The sequence below is a fragment of the Plectropomus leopardus genome, chromosome 19 (assembly GCF_008729295.1).
Source record: "Plectropomus leopardus isolate mb chromosome 19, YSFRI_Pleo_2.0, whole genome shotgun sequence".
NCBI lineage: Eukaryota > Metazoa > Chordata > Actinopteri > Perciformes > Serranidae > Plectropomus > Plectropomus leopardus.
In genome coordinates this window covers 19600684-19620104 of record NC_056481.1, presented here as the reverse complement: position 1 = coordinate 19620104, position 19421 = coordinate 19600684, and the positions used below count along the sequence as shown (strand labels likewise).

The window sequence follows — 19421 nt, the reverse complement described above, 5'->3', positions numbered from 1 at the left end:
AAAGGTAAGGAAGTTGGCAGAGTTTTTTCACTCTTATCATGCATGGTGGTTAGTTCTTGCAAACATTCAAACTAGTGCTGGGCCGTTAACGGCGTTAACGTGCTGCGTTAACGCGGGATTCTTATCGCGCGATAATTTCCTTATCGCGCGATAAACTATTCACTAAGTTGGGTCTATACAGTGAGCAAGGCACCAATTTCACTTTGTTGTTTAAGCGCGGATGTATACCTGGTCGAATTACGCGGAGGGGGCGCGAACAAGGCGGAAGCTGGTCTGCCTGAGTGACTGGAGTGATTGGCTCAAGCCGTGTCACAAAGCTGCTGACTGTTAATGGTCTTCTTCATGACCTCTAATGTAGGCCCACAGTTCAGTTAGGGTCATGTTATCAGAGGCTGCGCCCTCTGCTGTTCATTCCAGTTAGCAGGAAAAAGCTTTTTCCACATGGAGACAGAACCTGTGTTCCTAAATGTCTGTGTTTAACAAAATAAAAAAAAGTTAAACACCAAAGTAAATCTTATGGAACATTATTTTTCTTTACCAAATATTATAGTAGAACAGCTTTCTCAAGCAGTTTGTGATGCATTTTCATCATTTAGATAGATAGATATTATTTTGAATGTCTTTGGCAAAATTCAAATCTATAATTTTAATCTAGATTAATCTAGATTAACTACAGGATTGCAGTGAGATTAATCTAGATTAAAAAAATTAATCTATGCCCAGCACTAATTCAAACAAATACATATACAGTAATTTAAAGTTGTGTGCTCATCTGCTAAGCCAAAATAGAAACATAAGTCCTTCCTCAGTACTTGAAATAGTGAACAGTCCCTAGTCTTATATTGCACATCTCTTGCAAGCAACTCATAAACACATAAATAAATTCTAACTAAAGCGCAGGAACAAGACCACACTTCCCTCTCACTGAATCAAATCACCTGCACCTCACTAATTCAACCACCTGTGCCTCATTCATTCAATCGCCTGCAGTGGCTTATAAAGGTGTGTCCAACCATTTCCCTTCTGTTTGACTCACTTCTCACCCTGCAGCTCAAACCATGTTCCTCCCCTCTCTTCCATCTCAGCCACAAGCACCGTCACTTCACAACAAGAAAATGAACAAATATGACGAAAGACGACAGAGCTCAGTGAGACGTCTCCCTTACCTTCGACCCCATAAATGCTCCTGCTTTACCATGACTCCATTAGAGCCCATCCATCCCCGCACACTTAACCACTTTAAATCCCTCTCCTCCCCATAATCATCATAAATGCTGAAATTAGCTCCAAAGGCCCTAACCATTTTGTAGTTCCAGGCTGTAGACATGTTTATTTCTGCTTGTAAGTTTCACTGCAAAAATTCCCAAATCATTTTTAGGTCAAGCTGCCTGGATATAAGCATGCTTCTGCTGATAACATGCAAATTCATTGTCTTAAAAAAATTTAGGATGCCTGGCTGTCATGACAGCACATAAAATCTTGAAATAAGATTAAAAAAAATATTGCAAGTAATCTAGTTGAGACTGTAATGCAAAAGAAACCATTTATCTAAAGCTGGGGCACCTATAACATCAGATTACTTAAAATAAAATAAATTAAATTCGTGTTTTGAGGGAGCTGAATTGGACCATAAGAAATCATGACAGTTATCTCATGAAAAAAACATGTTTAAAAATAAGTCCCACATAAGGACCCACTGAAAAATAACAATTCACATGGTCACGTCTCTTAAAAAGCTTCTGTGGCAAACAAAGTCATCAACATTTATAGAACAAATAACTGATAAATATTGGATAAAGCAAACATTTCCCATGTGTCGCTTTTCTGACAGAGACTGTTTTTTTTTAACTTTCCAAGTCTTCAAATAGTAGCTTCATATCACCAGACGAATTAACATGGGGGTTTACGGGAATTGACTCGCTCTTGGAGCCAGCCTCAAGTGGACATTAGAGGAACTGCAGCTTTGTGTTGGCTTTATTTTTCATCTTCAGACTGAAGTTCTCAACAGGTGGACAAAATAACAACCCGAAACCAACTGACTGGTGTGAGTTGAAGCAGGAATCCAGCCCCTCCAGGATCATCACATAAAGTATTGAGCCCAAGGCCCGAGCCCGACCCACCCAAAAAGCTTCTAACACCTGGGACACAAGAAAATAAAAGCGTGGAGTGCACTTTGCATTTATGTGCATTTATTCAAATTAAAAAAACAAAAAAAGCCAATGTGGAGATCTGTGTTTACACTTTTCTTGTGTGTTACTTCAAGCAAACTGAGTGAGTTGTGTTTGCAGTTTTGCAAAAACTATTGAATTATAAACTGAGAACGTGCAGAGAGCATGCATTGGCTTCAAGTGTTCATAGTTTCGGAGATAGCACTTAATGCATTCAGTAAAAATACTGTATTAAACAGCCTCCGATTCATTAATAAGGTGTGTCGCAGAGTTACACAAACACATTATGCAACAAGGAAAATATGAGTCACCTTATTTTTGGAGTGTTCAACTGACAGACATGTTGTTGCTTTCACTTAGCGGGGTTTTACCTGTTCTTCTAGAACTTTTAAGATATTTTTAATTGAACTGGGGCACAGTCCGGAACGATCTGGAAATTTAAGGGTGGAGCACATGCCACATGGCTGTTTGGCTGCAGCTGGAGGCCACTGCTTTAAGCGAAATGCTAATGCTAGAGCATCCTCACAATGACAACATGCTAATGTTAAAGCACCTGTTTGTGGGATATAAAGTGAGTATAATTTCATCAGTCTGTTTTCTCTCATGTATAATCTGCTAAGTATGAATAGTTGTGATTTTGTAACCTAAGAATGAGTTGCTCATATCTACATAGGGAGCGGGTCCTTGTCTATGGAGATAGCCATGTTGCACCAGCACATTTCTACAGTAGCCTAGAACGGACAAACCACACACTAGCTCTGGATAGGGTAATTCAAGTTTTCAAGTCAGGTATTGTAGTTAGCAGCCCCTCCAAAGCGAGAGCATCGGAGAAACACTGATTTGTAACATGAAACGTCTTTATTCCGTGTTTTGTCTAAATCATGTGGTCTGTTTGTTTTGGAGAGGAGGTAAAAACCGCCTGAACACTGAAGGAATTCTAAGAAGCAGAAGTTTCAGCTGGTTGACATACTTTGCACTCTTCACTTCAACATGCCACTAATAACTCAAAACCTGACACACCAAACCTTCAAAGTGTTCATCAAAATATGCTTAACCCTTTAAAACCTAGGCAAATTGTTTTGATTTATTTCAAAAACATAGCAAGAAGGCAATGTGCAACTTTACAAGACATGGCCCAAAATTTAGCAATAAGAAATTTTTAAAAATCGAGGAAAATAACCTGAAAATAAGTAAATAAGTAAAGTTGAAAAAAAAAAGCCCAAAAATGTGTTGACGTTTTTGTAAGGACATTTTTTCTACCTTTCTGTGTCCCACCCCATTCTTTTTGTGTCACCCAATATTGTGGTGATTTTCTTGTCAACTTTAAACAATTTCATGACATTTGTGGGACATTTCCTGCTAACTTGGTCACTGCCTTTTCTCCAATAAAGATAAATGTACACTATATTATTGATTATTGATATTGTTTGTTGTGACATTTATTTTGTAATAATAATTTTAATCTGCAGAGTAACTAAAGATATCATAAAATGGAAATAACCAAGTACCTCAAAATGGCCAAGCACCTTAACTACAGTTCTAACATAAATGTCCCACATACAGTCACTTTTACATTGACAGTATGGTTAACATTCATCAGTCACTGTCACTGCAGCATTCTGGAAATATTTTCCTATTCATACATGTCAATAGTGTGTGACACTCCTGGAGAGGAAGCAGCAGTCTTGGAGCCAAAACTAACTCATTGGTTATATATGTGGTGTGCTAGCTGGCAGGACTGGGGCAGTCCCGGATAAAGGGACATTTTTCATGACCATGTAGATAGTGTAAAGAAGCATCCATTGTGCTGCGACTACACCCAGATTGGCTCATTCTCAAAAGCATGCGGTATAATCTGACATTTAGTTATGTAGCCAGAAAGGTAAACTAAGGTGCAAGTTTACAGGAACCGTTTGTCAAATAAGGATCTGACTTGCTTTAGTTCTTCAGTAAGAAAGAAGTTGGTTGTACACATGCTGTTTGGGAGAATTTTATCATCCTCTTGAACAACATTTTTCAATGGAATCTCCAGCTCCACATATTTTGGTTTTGTTATTGGATAATATCATAATGAGTAATACTATCCTTGTAAACAAATAAACAAGGCCATGGGTCTGTCTAGCTATATCAGCTATAACAGGATGTTGAACTGTGATACTTAACTTATAGCCCACGGGCTAAAACTGGCCCTCGAGAGGATCCTGGGTGGCACCCCAACCATTTTCTAGTTTACAATAAAAATAAAGTGATTCACACTGAGATTTTTTTTGACTTTGTACTGAGCTTGTTTATAACAATAAATAAGGTGATAGTGGAGGATTGCCCACACCCCAACAGAGGCCGTAGCTAAACCCCTTATGTCCTAAAATCCTAGAAATGTCCTAAAATCCAAGAAACATCCTAAAGTACTGGCTATGTTTTAAAATCCTAGAAACAGCCTAAAATCCTAGACATGTCCTAAAATCTTAGAAATGCCCTAAAATCATGGAAATGTCCTAAAAGCATCCTAGAATCCAAGATTTTAGCCCCTGGCCTCTGTCATTTTGCAAGTGTGGCCCCCAAGGAGAGCAAACTGATTATCTCTGACACAAAACAATGTTGAGACACTGAAAATCATCTGGCCAGTGCTCTTTTAAGGAATGGATTGAGCTGTTGACAAACTTGGCTATATCTGAATGTAATATGTACAGAGTAATGGGGAGAGAATATATTTTTGAACATGCCTGGGACCCCGTCTTCTGAACAAATTTGAAATTATTTCCTCAAGGCTCAAGATACCACATTCATGAGAATGTGACGCACGGACAACCTGAAATACCTCTGAGCCAGCGATAGCCATGGCTAAAAACTAAAATAAAATGATAAAATGTTATGTGCAAGTAATTCTTTAAATAAATAAATAAAACAAGCCAAAGCTACATCATTTGTTTTGTGTATTAATATCCGTTGGACACTGAGGTCAGTTCATTATAAAACCTTGTGTTTCCCCAGGTGTGCCTGCACTCTGACGAGGCCTTCAGCCAAGTCAAACAATAGTCATGTGACACGTCCTCCCTCTGCTGCTGGCCTCAGGCCAAAGTCAGGTCGCACCACTGCAGCAAATTCGATTCTTTATTTTCCCACCCATCCAGATGCTTTCTTTGTTTAAAGGTTTGTGTCATGCTATCATTTCTCCTGTGACTGGAAAGTCCGGTGAAAATTCCTGAGCAGACGAGTGATTGCAAGATTATTACAGTACTTAACTGTAATTGATCCACTTTGCAGTCCAGTTTAATGCAGCACACACACAAACACACACTCACACATGTGCGTTAAGTATTGATCACATAACATACAATCATACATATCGTGTATACTTTAAGATGTTAGAAAACCATGTGTGTAACTGATATATAACACAATCAGCTCTTTCTCTTTTGTCATTCTTCATTTCAGCCTCCAGAAGTCTAAAGGGCCGGGGCCTTCCGTGTATAAAATCCTATCAATTCCCTTTGGCCGTGTGTTGGTCTGTTGGTCCACCAGGCTAAAATATATCTATAAATGGTCCAAGGATTGTTATTATATTTAGTGGACATATCCACAGTGTCCGGAGGATGAATCCTAAAAACTCTGCTGATCCCGATTTGTCCTTTAGCACCACCGAGAGGTCAAACTGTCCCACCTGTAGAGATTTCTGGTCTGATCCTCTGGTGCCACCATGTGGTTGATTTGAGGCCTCTGGTGAAACGTCTCTGCAGCTGTTTGATGAACTGCTATGAAACCTGCAGCTTTTTCATAATAATTGGATTATTACATTATTTTACAATTTAAGACTATAAAAAGCCTTGGATGATATTGCGTACGTTAAGCATGAACATGATTTTAGAGACAGCAGATGTTTTTGATGAGATGCATCAATGGCTGCTGAGCTGTTTCAATTTGCCAAGAGACTTTTAAAACATTTTTTTATTTCAGCTCCTGCTGAGCAGAAATGTGTCTAAGTCTTCTGTTTTTATTTTACTTCCCTTTGTTTTTGGTTTTATTGCTTTTGGTCTATTTGTTTGCATTATTTCATATTGACATTATGTGTCCTGTGTCTTGCATTATTTGTCCTCTTGTTTTAATTTTATCCAAACTCTACCATAGTTTCATCTTGCTTGTGCTCTGCAGGACTGTTTGGCTCTCTGTTGTTGGATTGCCTTCTATTTTTCTGCTCTTGTTTGTAAAAGCACTTTATAAACTCTGTTTTTAAATGTACTATATAAATTGTAATCATAATTATTACTATCAAGTACATTTACTTAAGTACTGTGCTTAAATACAAATTTGAGGTACTTTTACTTTACTTGAGCTTTTAATCTCATGTATCTTTCTACTTCTACTCAACTACATTCAGAAGGAAATCTTGTACTTTTTACTTGACTACAATCACTTTTAGTCACTAGTTACGTTACAAATGCAGATTTTAGCACAAAAAAACATATCAAAATATAGAAATGCAGCTGAAACTATCAGTTGACTGATTAGAAAACTAATTAGCAACTGTTTGAATTATTGACCCAATTTCTTTTCATGTAAAAACAATTTTCCATTGGAGCAGTTTTTGACTCTCCTTTTAGCGTTTGAGTGCACTGTCAAGTTTATTATCGGAGAAAATCATTTCAATTTAACTGTACGTGACGCAACTTTTGCTTAGTCTGTAAATTGAGAAAATAACTCAATAATTAATGTGAGTAGTGTGTTGTGGAAATGTTACTCAAAAACACGCCGTTGGTGAAACAAGCAGGACTCAGTAATGAAAGGTGTTTGATATGATTTTTTCAAAATCCATAATCCATTCTTTACACACACACCATCAATCAAATCCAACAAACACACAACTCATAATACAACTCTGATAAGCTTTAGAAAGATGGCACCATCATCACATGAGGGGGTTTGGGGGGGGGGGGCATGATCAGGGAGCATTTAACAAAAATATTTCCTTTCATGGCGATAGATTCTTTCTTTTCATAAACTATAAGGATAGAATAAAATTTGTTTTCTGTTTGGAGAGTGCTGTGTTCAAAGTGTTGCATAGTCGAGGGGACAGAGATGAGGGGGTTAATTTAAATTGACACACGGGTGGGAAGTAAAAACATCTTTGATGCAGAGTGCACGGGAAAAATACTCTTCTCTGGGATTGTTTTGGCTCTCTTAAAAACAGCGAGTCAAAAAGCTCGACTGCCATCTGTGAGTGTAACATCCTGACTGCAAGCGTTAGTAACATACAGTTTGTGCAAAAGTAACTCAATACAACAAGATCCACAGCAACCACATGGGATAATAATCTCCTTGGATGAAGACGGGGGGGAAAGCTTGTTTCTCAAAGTGCCACTCTGCGTCCAGAGCTAAACAAAGAACCAGCTCAGCTTTAAAGCAAATACTGTCAGTGTAGCTTATAACCCTCCAATCCATCACCAACCCAAACCTCTCTCTGACTTGGCGATTAACTTGTTTAAAGATGTGAGCAGACTCCTCGGAGGAGTCCTTGTCCAACGAATGTGTTTATGCTGCACACTCGGCATCGGCTGCATGATTTCTAGTCGCAAAACAAGACGGGGAATTCCCAACTCAGCTTATAAAGTGTCCGGAGATACTGCGCCAAGCGTTTGTTTTGTTTTTTTTAAAACCAGACGTTAAAAACGAATACAGAAAGGGGGTACACGCCCAGTCTCTGCTGCTGGTTCAGACTTTCCAGGCTCCAGCCGGGGAGCACCTTCTTCTTTCCTCTCTCCTCATCTCATTCATACATTCATCTGTCCGACATCCCGTCCGCAATCCGCTGTCTGTCCACTTATTGGGAACATGTAAGAGTTTGCACTTCTCTAAAGCCCAAAATCTCATCCCTCCGTCTCCTCTTCCTCCTCAGTAGCATCCGCAGACCTCTGTTCTGCCTCAAGTCTCTGTCCATCACTAAAAAGATCCACGACGGCGGCCGGGGTCACCGGAACTCATAGATGGCTGCACTGTGCTCGGGGACGTGGGTCAGGTTTAGAGACTGGTACCTGCAAAGGGACGACACAACACATGTTAGGAAATGGGTTTCTGTTAGAAATATATGATGGCATGAGCATTTCAGCTTGATGCATTTCGTATATAGACCTAAATATTCCTATTTTTCAGGAAATGTAATTCTTTTTTTCATTCTGTTTATTACATGCATCAATATTGGTTATCAATGTTAGTGGCGAAGCCTACAGCTTAAGGCAAGTTAGACTTTCTAAGACTTTTGTAATGCCTCTCAGAAGTAAAAATAGAAGAAATAAAAAAACATGAAGCAACATGAATGTGGCGGGCTTAGAGAGGATATTGCTGAAGTGTTTATTGCAACATAAAAAGAGGCTTTTTTGTCTTGTGACAAGGGTGGAAATCAAACAAAAAATATTTAAAGTTATAATGTCAAGCATCTATGCTTCGACGTCTCTGCCAGCACCTACTATAAGTGGTAACTGCAGTGTGTTTGTTGGCAGACTGCCTTCATTGTGATATGTAGTCCCATTTAGAGCTCAGGTTATCTGGATTTGGTAATCTGGAAAAGTTTGTATCTGGATCAGGGTGATCCAATCTGACGCTGCTTAGACAAACTGGTACTAAATCCAGCTAATTTTGGAGAGCAAAACGGATTACAGATTACATGTTTTGAACAATCGGACGCTGATTTTCCAGCTGGTCTGGGTTTCGATCCAGAATCCTTTCGGCCTGCTAATTCAGTAAATGATTTCACAGTAACTGGTGTCGTGTTGTGTTACCATTCAGAGCTCCTGTGGTAGTAGTAGCCCTCGATAGTTGCTGTAGATTTCTGGAAGCAGATGTAATAAAATCCAGCAAAGGAAGCTCCGCTGATGTCTTTTATTGTGTGGTCCGGGACCAGGAACTGCTCCTGCGGAGACGTTGCACGGTGAGACAGAGGGGACTGACCATCACATATGGTCACACTCAGTTTGGGAAGCACCTTACCTTCCACCTCATAAAGATATAGTCCGAGTTCTTCAAATCCTCGTAGTCAAAATCATCCGAGTTGAACGTCTTGGCGTACTGGTAGAAGGCCTGGAACTTACCCTGAATACAGAAAGGATGATGTCACGATAAACCATCCTGTTGCAGAGCGCTCCTGTAGATTATGTATGATGGAAAAAGGTGTCACCTCACCCAGTGCTTACGATCCACATCCTCATCTGCGTCCCATTTCCGGGTGAGAAACGGCCTTTTCCGGCTGATGATCTCTCCGGCGAAGAATGTGGTCAGAGTCGGGTACTCCTGTGAGAGGACAGAGACACAGTGAGGTTTTGTTCAGTCTAATGCTGTTTGTTTCTTCTCTTTGTAAGAGAAAGAATGTCACACCCAGTGCTATCAGCCGGTCTGACACATCAGTGGTTTCATCCCTGAACAAATTAACGGGTAGACAGTAACATCTTGGGTTGGCTTAAGTGTTCTGATGCCTTTATACCCTCCATACTGAACCAATTAAAAAAAAAAAGTATTTTTTGCCACATAGACACATAAACATTTGAATAGAGGATCCAGGTTGAAAAATGCCGAAGTTACCCTTTAAAAACGAGAATTCCTGCTCTCACCTCAGTCAGTCCTTTTATCTTCAGGTAGCCACACAGGTAGGAATCTTCCATGGTGACGTGCTGAAAAATACAATATATATATATATATATAGTATGTTTTTTTTCTACATTCAAATGGCAGTCAGGTGTAATGCTGTGATCCCCTAACATAAAACAGCCATAAAAATGTAAAAGTCGTCCAACAAATTTAGGAGCCAGAAGTAATAAAGCCTCTATTACATTGTATTTTGTATTTTATTTTAAATCTTTTTCCTTGAGGCTCCCTGGGTGACTTGGGGGAAATGCATGAGCCTCCCTACACCAAAAATCAGTAATTAGAATTTAAAAAACTGACCCTTTGATGTCTGAAAGTTGAACACAAAATCCTGGAGTTGAAAATAGCCTCAGTTTTTGTAAACTCTTTTTTTTTGACAGAAGTGTTTGTTGCATGTGGACCATCATAAATTTGACAATTTCTGTTTTTACCTTTTATAACTATAATAAATGGTGATTTTGGTTATTTTTAAGAAAAACATACAAAATCACCACAATTTATAGTAAAATCAATGCCAAAACGTTTTCTTTGAAAATTGCCAAAACTTTCCAAAGAGAAAAAAACATCAGTAAAAAGGTTTTCTTTTTAAAAACTCCCCCAAAATGTTTAAAGACAAAATGCTTGCATAAAGAATGCCAGAAATTGCTAGAACACTTTCCTTAAAAATCGCCAAATATTGTTAAGGGGGAAAATCGCTACAATGTTTCCTTTTTTTCCCACCACTGCTTAACACATTATTTGACATGCCCCCCCTCCATAACAAACAACCCCTAATATTAAATACAATGTCTACTTATAGTTAAAAAGGCCCCTCCCCTTAGCCAAAAGTCCCTTCACATTGCTTAGAATATTATTCGACATGTCTCCCCTTTTTTGCACCACCCCAATCCACTCTAATAAATGACGAACTGTCCCTAACATTCAATAAAATGTCTACTTAAAGTTGTAAAAGGTTTTATTGTAAACAGTCGCAGCTGCCAGCTCACTGAACCACAGGCCAGCAGCGCTCATTGATTCCCCAGCTGTCAATCACCTCCGCCCGTTTGACAGATCGGCAACCCCCCTGACAGCTGAAAAACAAAATACCACAACCTCACCTGTAAAACAACCTCCACGTCGTACGAGTTCCCTTTGCTCTTCTGGTGGCCTCTGAACTTAGACCCGCTGTACAGCAGCGAGGTGACCACACCGGGCTGCTGGGTGTTTATCGGCGGTGGGGGGATAAGCGAGGCCGAGGATGCGAAGGCCGCGGCGGGGGAGTCGGTGAGGTATCCTGCGGGGACAGGCATGGCTCCCGCTTCGCTGGCAGGGCACCGACCGCGGTCAACGTCCGTGTGGAGGATGGGCTCTGTCGGAGGTGGAAGAGCACTGAAGGGGTCCGCCAACATTCAAATCCCCCCCGATTCCTCCAGTTTAGCTCACCAGGCGCCAAAGCTTCCAGAAAAGTAAGTGGACTTCGACGCGTACAACAGAATCCGCGCTTCTGATTGGCTTACTGAGTTCACCTCGCTAACATCCTCAACGCTCATTGGTTCAACTTGCGGAAGACTTTGTATTGATATGTGGTTGTAGTTTTTTTCCTGATGTCCCGTGGTGCGTAGAAGTGCTTAAAAACTACATTTCCCAGCTATAGAAAGGAAACGCTATTTTCAAGCGAAGAAGGTCACGGCGTGTATCAGAGATGCTAAGTGAGAGCTGAGGAGGACAGTGAGACAATTTTACGCAGTTAAACAGAAAAATACAAACAAGAATTGAAGCTAAAATCGATGAAAATGTGTCGTTTAATACATTGACGAGCTGCGGTCTGAAACAGTTAGCCCAGTTAGCCCTTTAGCTAGCTCTTCCTGTGAAAATCACATCTTCACATGTCTGCAGAAATGTTCAGGAGCCTCGTTAGACTTCAGAGTCGGATTGGAAACATCCTTTCTCCCGGTAAAGTGTGCACAAGAAGTCAGCGTCTTACTCTGAAATACTCCACAGCCACAGCAGGTAAGATACATAATCAATGTGCACACAAACGAGGAATAACTTCACCTTGCCAGTTGTTGACTGATAAGATGTTTTCTGCTGTTTCCAGAAAGAAAAAGATTTTATCAAGATGTCAGTATATCCCAAGGCGAAGGTAAGTGTCCAGGGTGTCTGCAGGCAGGTCCTTAAAAAGTCGTAAAATGTCTTAAATTCTTTAAATTCAGTTTTAAATAAATCAGGCCTTAAAAGTCACCAAGTAGTACTTTTAAACTTACAATCATGATTGTTTTTGTTTTGTAAATATACACTCATTTTGAATTTACGATAGAATTGGGACCGGAGCATGATTACCACTGTGTGACATTACCTTTTCTTTTAACAACACTCATCAAGTGTTTGGAAACTGAGAACACTAATTGTTGAAGTTTTAAGAGTAAAATTCTCCATCATATTTTTTGCTTCATAATGCTCCGCACATGTTCAGTGGAAAACAGTCCAGTATAGTATCTGTACTTTTTGTACCATAAAGCTATGCTGCTGGAACATGTGCAGAATGTGTCTTATTGTCTCAATGGAATAAGCAGGGATGTCCCTGAAAGAGAAGCAGTCTTGATGGCAGCATATGCTGCTCCAAAACCTGTATGTACCTTTTAGCATTTATGGTTCCTTCACAGATGTGAAATTACCCATGATGCCAAGGGCACTAACACCCTCCATACCATCACAGATGCTGGCATTGAACTTTGAGCTGGTAACAATCTGGATGGTCCTTTTCCTCTTTAGACCGAAGGACAGAACACCCATGATTTCTAACAACAATATGAAATGTGGACTTATCAGGCCACAGCACACTTTTTCACCTCTCTGAATCTTTGAATTGTTTGATGATATGAAGAATTTGTACTGTGAAATCCTAAATTCTTTACAGTAGCGTTTTGAGAAATATAAAAGTGACATTCCTTGCTTGTGAACAGCTGAGCCTTTTTGAAGATGCTCCTTTCATACCCAATCATGACACTTTATCTGTTACCAGTTAACCTGTTCATCTGTCACATGTTCCAAATTCAGGTTTTTTTCTTTTAAACAAACTTCCCCAGTCTTTTGTTGCTCCTGTCCCAACTTTATTATGACATGTTGTAGGCATCAGAATGAGAGTATATTTACAAAAAACAAAACAAAACAGAAGCTTATCAGTTTGAAAATTTTAATTTATAATTTCATTAAATATAAAATGGCTTTCTACTGTATTTATCTGAATATAGTTCAAAAACAATTGGCAAATCATTGCATCTTTTTAAATTGGGGTTGTAGAATAATTAAGTCAATTGCTTTTTCAGTCCACCAGATACATTTTGCTGCAATAAAAATGACTGAAGTGAGAAACATTAAATCTTTATCTCATTAGATAAAGTTTGACAATTTTTTCTTTTTGAGACATTTTTTACAGTTGAATAAAGGTCGTAAATCACAGTATTTTTTACCTGCAATTCGTAGCATATCTTAACGTGTTTAAAATTGTAATAATGTGATGTGACTGAAGTAGTGTTATATTTCGCATCACAGGGCCCCCATTTTCATGTCCTGCTTTATTAATATTTCTTTATTTTCATTCAGGCGGTGTGTTTGAGATAAACCTGGACAGAAGGAAACTGAAAACTCCTGGAGGGAAACTGTTTACGGTGCCAAATGAAGCGTTGGCCATCGCTGTGGCAACCGAATGGGATGCTCAAAAGGACACACTCAAGTTCTACACCATGCACTTGGTACGACTTGAAATTGGGAACTACACAGATTATAAAGCAGAGTTTTTTTTATATTTTAAGACGGCTATATTCCTAAATTTGAAATGACATACTTAATATATTTTGAGCTCCCTCCATGTTATTGAAAAGTGCGCCTTATGCTAATTGACATTACATAATAAGTTGACAGTTCGTTTTGTGGGATTGTGGTAAAAATTTGACACTGAATTCAAAGAGCCCGACACAGAGACTGACACCGAGGTTTACACCGGAACTGACTAACTGGTTCTCAGAAAAAAAATGTCCTGCAGTTTTCTTTACTTTTTCCTTCCTCTAGTAAAGGATATTTCACTTCTGTTGGTCCACTCTTCTTCCTGCAGACGACTTTGTGTAACACCGCTCAGGATAATCCCACCCAACGGAGCAAGGACCAAATGATCAACGCTGCCCTCAAGTTCCTCGAGACTGATACTGTCTGGTATTTACTGATCATATACTTAAATTAAAGCACACTTTTTAATTTTTATTACATTTTATTACATCATTTATCGATAATTCGTTTTGAAAAAAATGACCCTCCTAAAAAAAAAATGTTATTATTACCAGTCAGAACATTTTATTACATTATTGGTTATTATTAGTATTATTTTTTTTTTACATTTTGATTAGATAAAACCTTGTTTTATTACATTTTCAGGAAATTATTACATTATTGGTTGCTACAAGTCATTTATATCTCCACGAGGAGCAGGTCATCTTTCGCAGAGTCCTCCATGTTGTTTCTACAGTAGCCCAGAATGGACAAATCAAAGCCTGGCTCTTGATTGGGTATTCTGTGTCACCCACCGTAGTTTTCCTACAAGCTTGACTCATGGGAGAAGTTTTACTTCTGCAAACTCACAGTTAGATATCACTAAATCCTACATACTAAACCTTTAAATGTATTATATTAATGAAGTGATGCCTTTTCAATTAAAAAGCCATGTTTTTGAAAGACATAAGAAAAAATTGACGCAAAGACGACAACAATAGGATGAAAATAACTCTTTGGTTGTTGCATAATTTTGCAGAAAACATTCTGTTCTGCAATTGAATGAGCCTGTTGAGTCTACATATTAATTGCAAAGATATTTAGGTTACTTTGACACAGTGAAAAGTGTCATTGCAGTGCCAGTCATGGCTTTGATTTATGGTGTTTCTGTTTTGTGTAGTTACAGAGTGGATGAGCCGCTTGGTTTGGTCGAGCTGCAGAGGAATGAGTGGGACCCTGTGCTGCACTGGATCGAAAACAGGTGACAGCAGCATTAGCCTCTGTCAGATCAGCTGACATTTAAAGCAAACTAAAGGCGAATGTTGCTACTATAATAAATGTTTTCCCTTTATCTTCCCACAACTCAACTGCAGATATCATGTCACTATTGGCTCCTCATCCAGTATTTTGGGTCCTGAAATCCCCGAAGCAACCAAAGACACGTTCAGGCAACACCTGAACTCTTACAACTTCTGGTCCCTCACAGGTAAAACATCTCCACACTGATCTAGGATCAAAACTTTAACAATCACGTGCTCTTGTGAAACGAGCCTTGATTTAGATGATTTACCAGCTAAATGACACACATACTTTGATGACAACTGACTTTTCCCAAACCACCCCCTTCACCCTCTCCCTACCCACACTCACTCCGTCTCCGTGTTCATGCAGAGTGTCTGCCTCCTTAAGCACCGTCGCAAACGATCTAGCAGGGGTTAATAAACCATCCAAAAGCGAATCTGCACCAATGCCGACTTGTTGACCATGTGCAACGTTGTATTGTGTTTGTCGTGAAGACAGTCCTTACAAATGAAGTCCAGTTCCTTTGTCCTCAGAAATGTAAGCTGCTCAAACTAAAACAGACATTTAATATTGTCATACAGATATTAACAACTTAAATGCTACATCGTATTTAGGAGGAAATATATCTACAAAACAGCAGTCATGCTTATTTTATTTTAAAGTGACACAGAAACTGTTGCAAACATGGAGCGGCTTGTAAACATCAGAGTGAAGATGTTTGCAAAAGAAATAGAAATGTCACCAATGAATCTCAATTTTTATTCATATGTAAGTATTATTTATTTATTTGCTCATCTATTTATCGATTCATTTATTTATTTTAATGGCAAAGGTGAACAGTAGCACAGCCTTTAGGGTAAATATTAAGAAATTAACATAAAATGTGAGTAAGCTTTATTTGTCTACATGGTTATGAAATATGACTAAAGCTCCTTTTTTCAGCACAGAGAGGTAACTTTGTCCCAAAGCTTGCTGCTGTGGTTATGCCCTACACCCTGATGGAGGGTGCTTCACTAAGCCGTGAAGGCGACTACAAACGGAGTGACTCCCTCAGACAGAGTGGGAGTGGGTAGGTTTGGGAAAGGCCCCACATTTTAAGTAACAGATATAGGACAGAACATTCTGGTTTCTCCTGTGCAGGACTGGAGTATGTGATCACCCAGCTGAAGTCCGTTGTGCTGTCAATGGGGCTGATCGACAGACATCTGAGTGTGGAGCAGGCCGTGCTGCTCTCCAGGCTGGAGGAGGAATACCAGGTAGTAGAGGATTTAGGAGTACTAGGAGTATTGTTTAGCATGTTTCTTTCCTACAATAACCGTAAACAAATGAGGTCCAAATGCTCAATGGCCTCTTTGTTTGTGCTTGTGTTTCTTATAAACCATATTTGCCAGAAATCATGGTGCATCTCTTGCAAAAAGAATATCTGCATCTTTAATCAAAGTTTCCATATTCAAGAGCAGAACAAATATGTATATTGGAAGTGTTTTTCCTGTCAGTCTGCCTCTCATCTGCCATTGCTTCTTTAGCTCTGGAGAAACAGTGCCCTCTTCTGTTTTCATCATTTTCCTCATCCACCCTGACCTGGCAGCACACAATGTTCTGTGCAGTGTAGACACTCACTTTGCTTCACTTAGTCTTTACTTGTTTACAGAAGTTTTACATGTCTTTGCTTACACAGAGGATTTTTCACTGTTGCCTGGAGGACTTTCACTTTTAATCTTTGAAACCTGAATCGACATTCGTTGTCTGCAGTCAGACAACTTTCAGGAGCATTTCAACATATGAAATGTGAGCAAAAACAGTTTTATTTCTTTGAAAGAACATTGCAAAAAAAAAAAAAAAAGGCAATCACCAACTTGGCATTAAATGTCTCGCAAATTGCTAAAAAAAATGTGGGAAAGGTGATGAGAAAATTAGCTTTAAAAAAGAGAGAATCATTAGAAAATAATCAAATAGGTAAATATCGAGAAAGTATATTTATAATTGTTATAATTATATATTTAAATTGGTTTTCAGAATAATTAAATATTGTTATTTATTATTTTTATCTTATTTGATAACTTTTTCTGGGTAATTTCCCATTTTTCTTCTTTAATTTTATTTTTCTTTCTAATTTTTTTCATGGAAATTTGTATTAATTTCTTGCTAATTCTGGGTTATTTGTTAAGTTATTCATTGCTCCTTTTCCACATTTTTGTGAGAAATCAAGCCAGTTTGCCCAGGTTTTAAGGGGTTAACGGGGCTTCAACACATTTTAATGGACAAAATTTCAAAACACAACTTTTCAGGCATCTGTTTGCAACCTATGACGTGAACAGAAGTATATAGTACACTTTACTCCAAATGTTGATAATATTATTATTATATGGGTTAATGCCACTTTAAAGTTTGGTTAGTCCTGTTGGTTATTTGTTTAGAAAGATAAGATAATCTTGTATTTATCCCACAGTGTGGAGTTAAGCATCATTACAGCAGCAAAGGGTGAAGAGCAAAAAAACCCCACAAAGAAATATAATAAGTACGCATCGGTTAAAAATACACCTCTGTTGTTTCCACAATACTGGCATGCTGTCTAAAATCACACACTGGAGTGACATGATGTTGCTGTTTTTTGGTTCTGTGTAAAAATGCAAAGGAGGTGTAAAGAAGGGACTTCTTAGCAGCTTTATAGTGCCATCTCTGTGGAAAAATGGTTGACGATTTAACTAATTAAATGACTTTCCCAGGCTTGAGAAACAAGAATTTGGCGTTTTGCAGGTTTTTCATGACCATGGGTACCCTGAACTAAAAAGAACAAAGGTTGACCTGCTGCTCTTTTTTCTGTTCTCTGTTTGTTTCTCCTCCTGTACAGATCCAGCGCTGGGGAAACGTGGAGTGGGCCCATGACTATGACATGTATGAGCTGAGGGCACGGACTGCTGCCGGAGCTCTTTTTGTTCACCTTTCATCTGAAACATCGACTGTCAAACGCAAACTTCTGCAGGACTGATTAGATTAAAACTCTTAGTGAGCACACATCAGATGTGTGCAGACAAATGCAACACCTCCTGTTTTTGATATTTAGCAGAGACAGCTGCTTTGTCTGCGTTCTGTTATTGAGTCATCTCACCCCAGTCAAAAACACTGGCTGTCTCTTTTCAGTGTTTATATGTGGCAGCTGTCGAGTGTGCCACCTCTCACCGAGTTTCCAGTCGCTTCTCAGTCATCCGTGACATTTTGGACACTGTGCTTCGTTTCAGGAGAATAGTGACTAATGTTGTTGTCTGTTTGGTGCTGGAATGTTATGTCCATGTTTGTCTGATTATAGTAAAGTGCATATGCTATCCAAACAGCACATTAATTGTGCTGTGTAGTGTTTGTTTGTAAAAATGTACCTAAGCACTAAAAAATTACAATCAAATTTAATTGATAAAATAGCTGTATTTTGTATTTATTTTACTGTTTTGTTTTGTTTTTTAAATGTGTTCTATTATAAATCACCAAAATTATACCATTTGTTATGACATGAAATTGTAAAAAAACAAAATTATCTTCGACAGTCCTTGATAGGCCTGCACCTATAGATACTTTTTTTCTGATTAATTGAAATTATTTTTTGGTTTAGTCAACAAATCTAACCACAAACGTATTGATTTATCTAAAGGTTATATTTTTATTACTCAATTTATATAAAATCAGTAGACCTAAAATAATTATAAACTTGCCATTAATTTTTAAATAATTTTATTGTTCCATTTATAAATTTAAAAAAAACAATAATAGCTGTATATTTTAAAATTAGTTTAATTTCTATGTCACTGCTGTGTTGAAATATACTATTTGTTGTCATTTTAACCTCTGTGTTGTCCTTGGGGTCATTCTGACCCCAAGTTAAATCCTTTGCTATCAAAATATGTCGTTTATACTTATGTAAACAAGGTCTGTTGGCCCTACATTCCAAAACAAAAGGAAAAACGTGTGGTAATGGGTTGGGCTGAAGTAAGACTAAAGGTGTAACACAGAATTGATTGACAATTTATACAATATGCTTTAAATAACAGTCAGACAATGGTGGGGTCAAAATGACCCCAGAGAAAAGGTGTATGGCAATCGGGAGGACATTACGAGGGTTCTAGAGCCTGTTTGTCAGATGGCTGATCAGAGAAATATTGGTTCTCAAACTCAGAAGCACTGCTGTGACACACATTAATTGAATCACTGTTTTATGGCAGGCCTTTCCCCGAAGTGGAGAATTAGTATCTTTTATTGAGTACTTGAAACTTAAAATAGTTATGAAATGGATTCATTTAATCACAAGAGTAATATGCAGTTTAGATAATCACTGGGAGATGTATTTTTCGTTTTTAATTTTATTATTTTTTTTGCAGTGTGGGGTAGAGTTAATAACTGAAACAATTTATAGTCTGGAACAGCAATCACTGGAACAGCAGTCTGTTAAAAAATTGCCAAAATTACACTATTTATCATACCCTGAAACTGTGATATGAAAATTATTGTTGGGATTTCAATTTGACAGTACCCGAACACATCATGTGCAAAGAACACTTCCTGCAGAAAAAAAAAAAACAAAAACAAAAAACA

General features: G+C 38.4%; 2 protein-coding genes across 4 annotated transcripts; one reads left to right on the top strand and one right to left on the bottom strand.

Annotated features, from left to right (window-relative positions):
- Positions 1–6936: 6936 nt before the first annotated feature.
- LOC121959196 (glucose-induced degradation protein 4 homolog) lies at positions 6937–11242 on the bottom strand. The gene is made up of 6 exons (XM_042508417.1): positions 10895–11242; positions 9764–9823; positions 9339–9446; positions 9147–9248; positions 8939–9069; positions 6937–8194 (listed from the first exon to the last, which is right to left on the bottom strand). Exons 1-6 carry the CDS (start codon positions 11183–11185, stop codon positions 8131–8133), a joined length of 756 nt encoding a protein of 251 aa, XP_042364351.1. The 5' UTR covers positions 11186–11242; the 3' UTR covers positions 6937–8130.
- Positions 11188–18273, top strand: atpaf2 (ATP synthase mitochondrial F1 complex assembly factor 2). Of its 3 annotated transcripts, none has more exons than XM_042508416.1 (9): positions 11188–11242; positions 11673–11786; positions 11875–11919; positions 13380–13528; positions 13888–13985; positions 14719–14799; positions 14912–15024; positions 15981–16096; positions 17692–18273. In XM_042508416.1, exons 2-9 carry the CDS (start codon positions 11675–11677, stop codon positions 17827–17829), a joined length of 852 nt encoding a protein of 283 aa, XP_042364350.1. In that variant the 5' UTR covers positions 11188–11242; positions 11673–11674; the 3' UTR covers positions 17830–18273. The 3 variants fall into 3 exon arrangements, with proteins under 3 accessions (XP_042364350.1, XP_042364348.1, XP_042364347.1); XM_042508414.1 differs by lacking the exon at positions 11188–11242 and adding an exon at positions 11451–11504; XM_042508413.1 differs by lacking the exon at positions 11188–11242 and having other exon boundaries at positions 11514–11786.
- The last annotated feature ends 1148 nt before the right edge of the window (positions 18274–19421 follow it).

Coding starts and splice junctions, on each gene's coding strand:
- LOC121959196 (XM_042508417.1), bottom strand. CDS start 11,185: ATGTTGGCGGACCCCTTCAGTGCTCTTCCACCTCCGACAGAGCCCATC. Junction 9,824..10,894: donor ACGTGGAGGTTGTTTTACAG/GTGAGGTTGTGG, acceptor TGTATTTTTCAG/CACGTCACCATGGAAGATTC. Junction 9,249..9,338: donor ATGTGGATCGTAAGCACTGG/GTGAGGTGACAC, acceptor TTCTGTATTCAG/GGTAAGTTCCAGGCCTTCTA.
- atpaf2 (XM_042508413.1), top strand. CDS start 11,663: ATGTCTGCAGAAATGTTCAGGAGCCTCGTTAGACTTCAGAGTCGGATT. Junction 13,986..14,718: donor CTCGAGACTGATACTGTCTG/GTATTTACTGAT, acceptor TGTTTTGTGTAG/TTACAGAGTGGATGAGCCGC. Junction 16,097..17,691: donor GGCTGGAGGAGGAATACCAG/GTAGTAGAGGAT, acceptor CCTCCTGTACAG/ATCCAGCGCTGGGGAAACGT.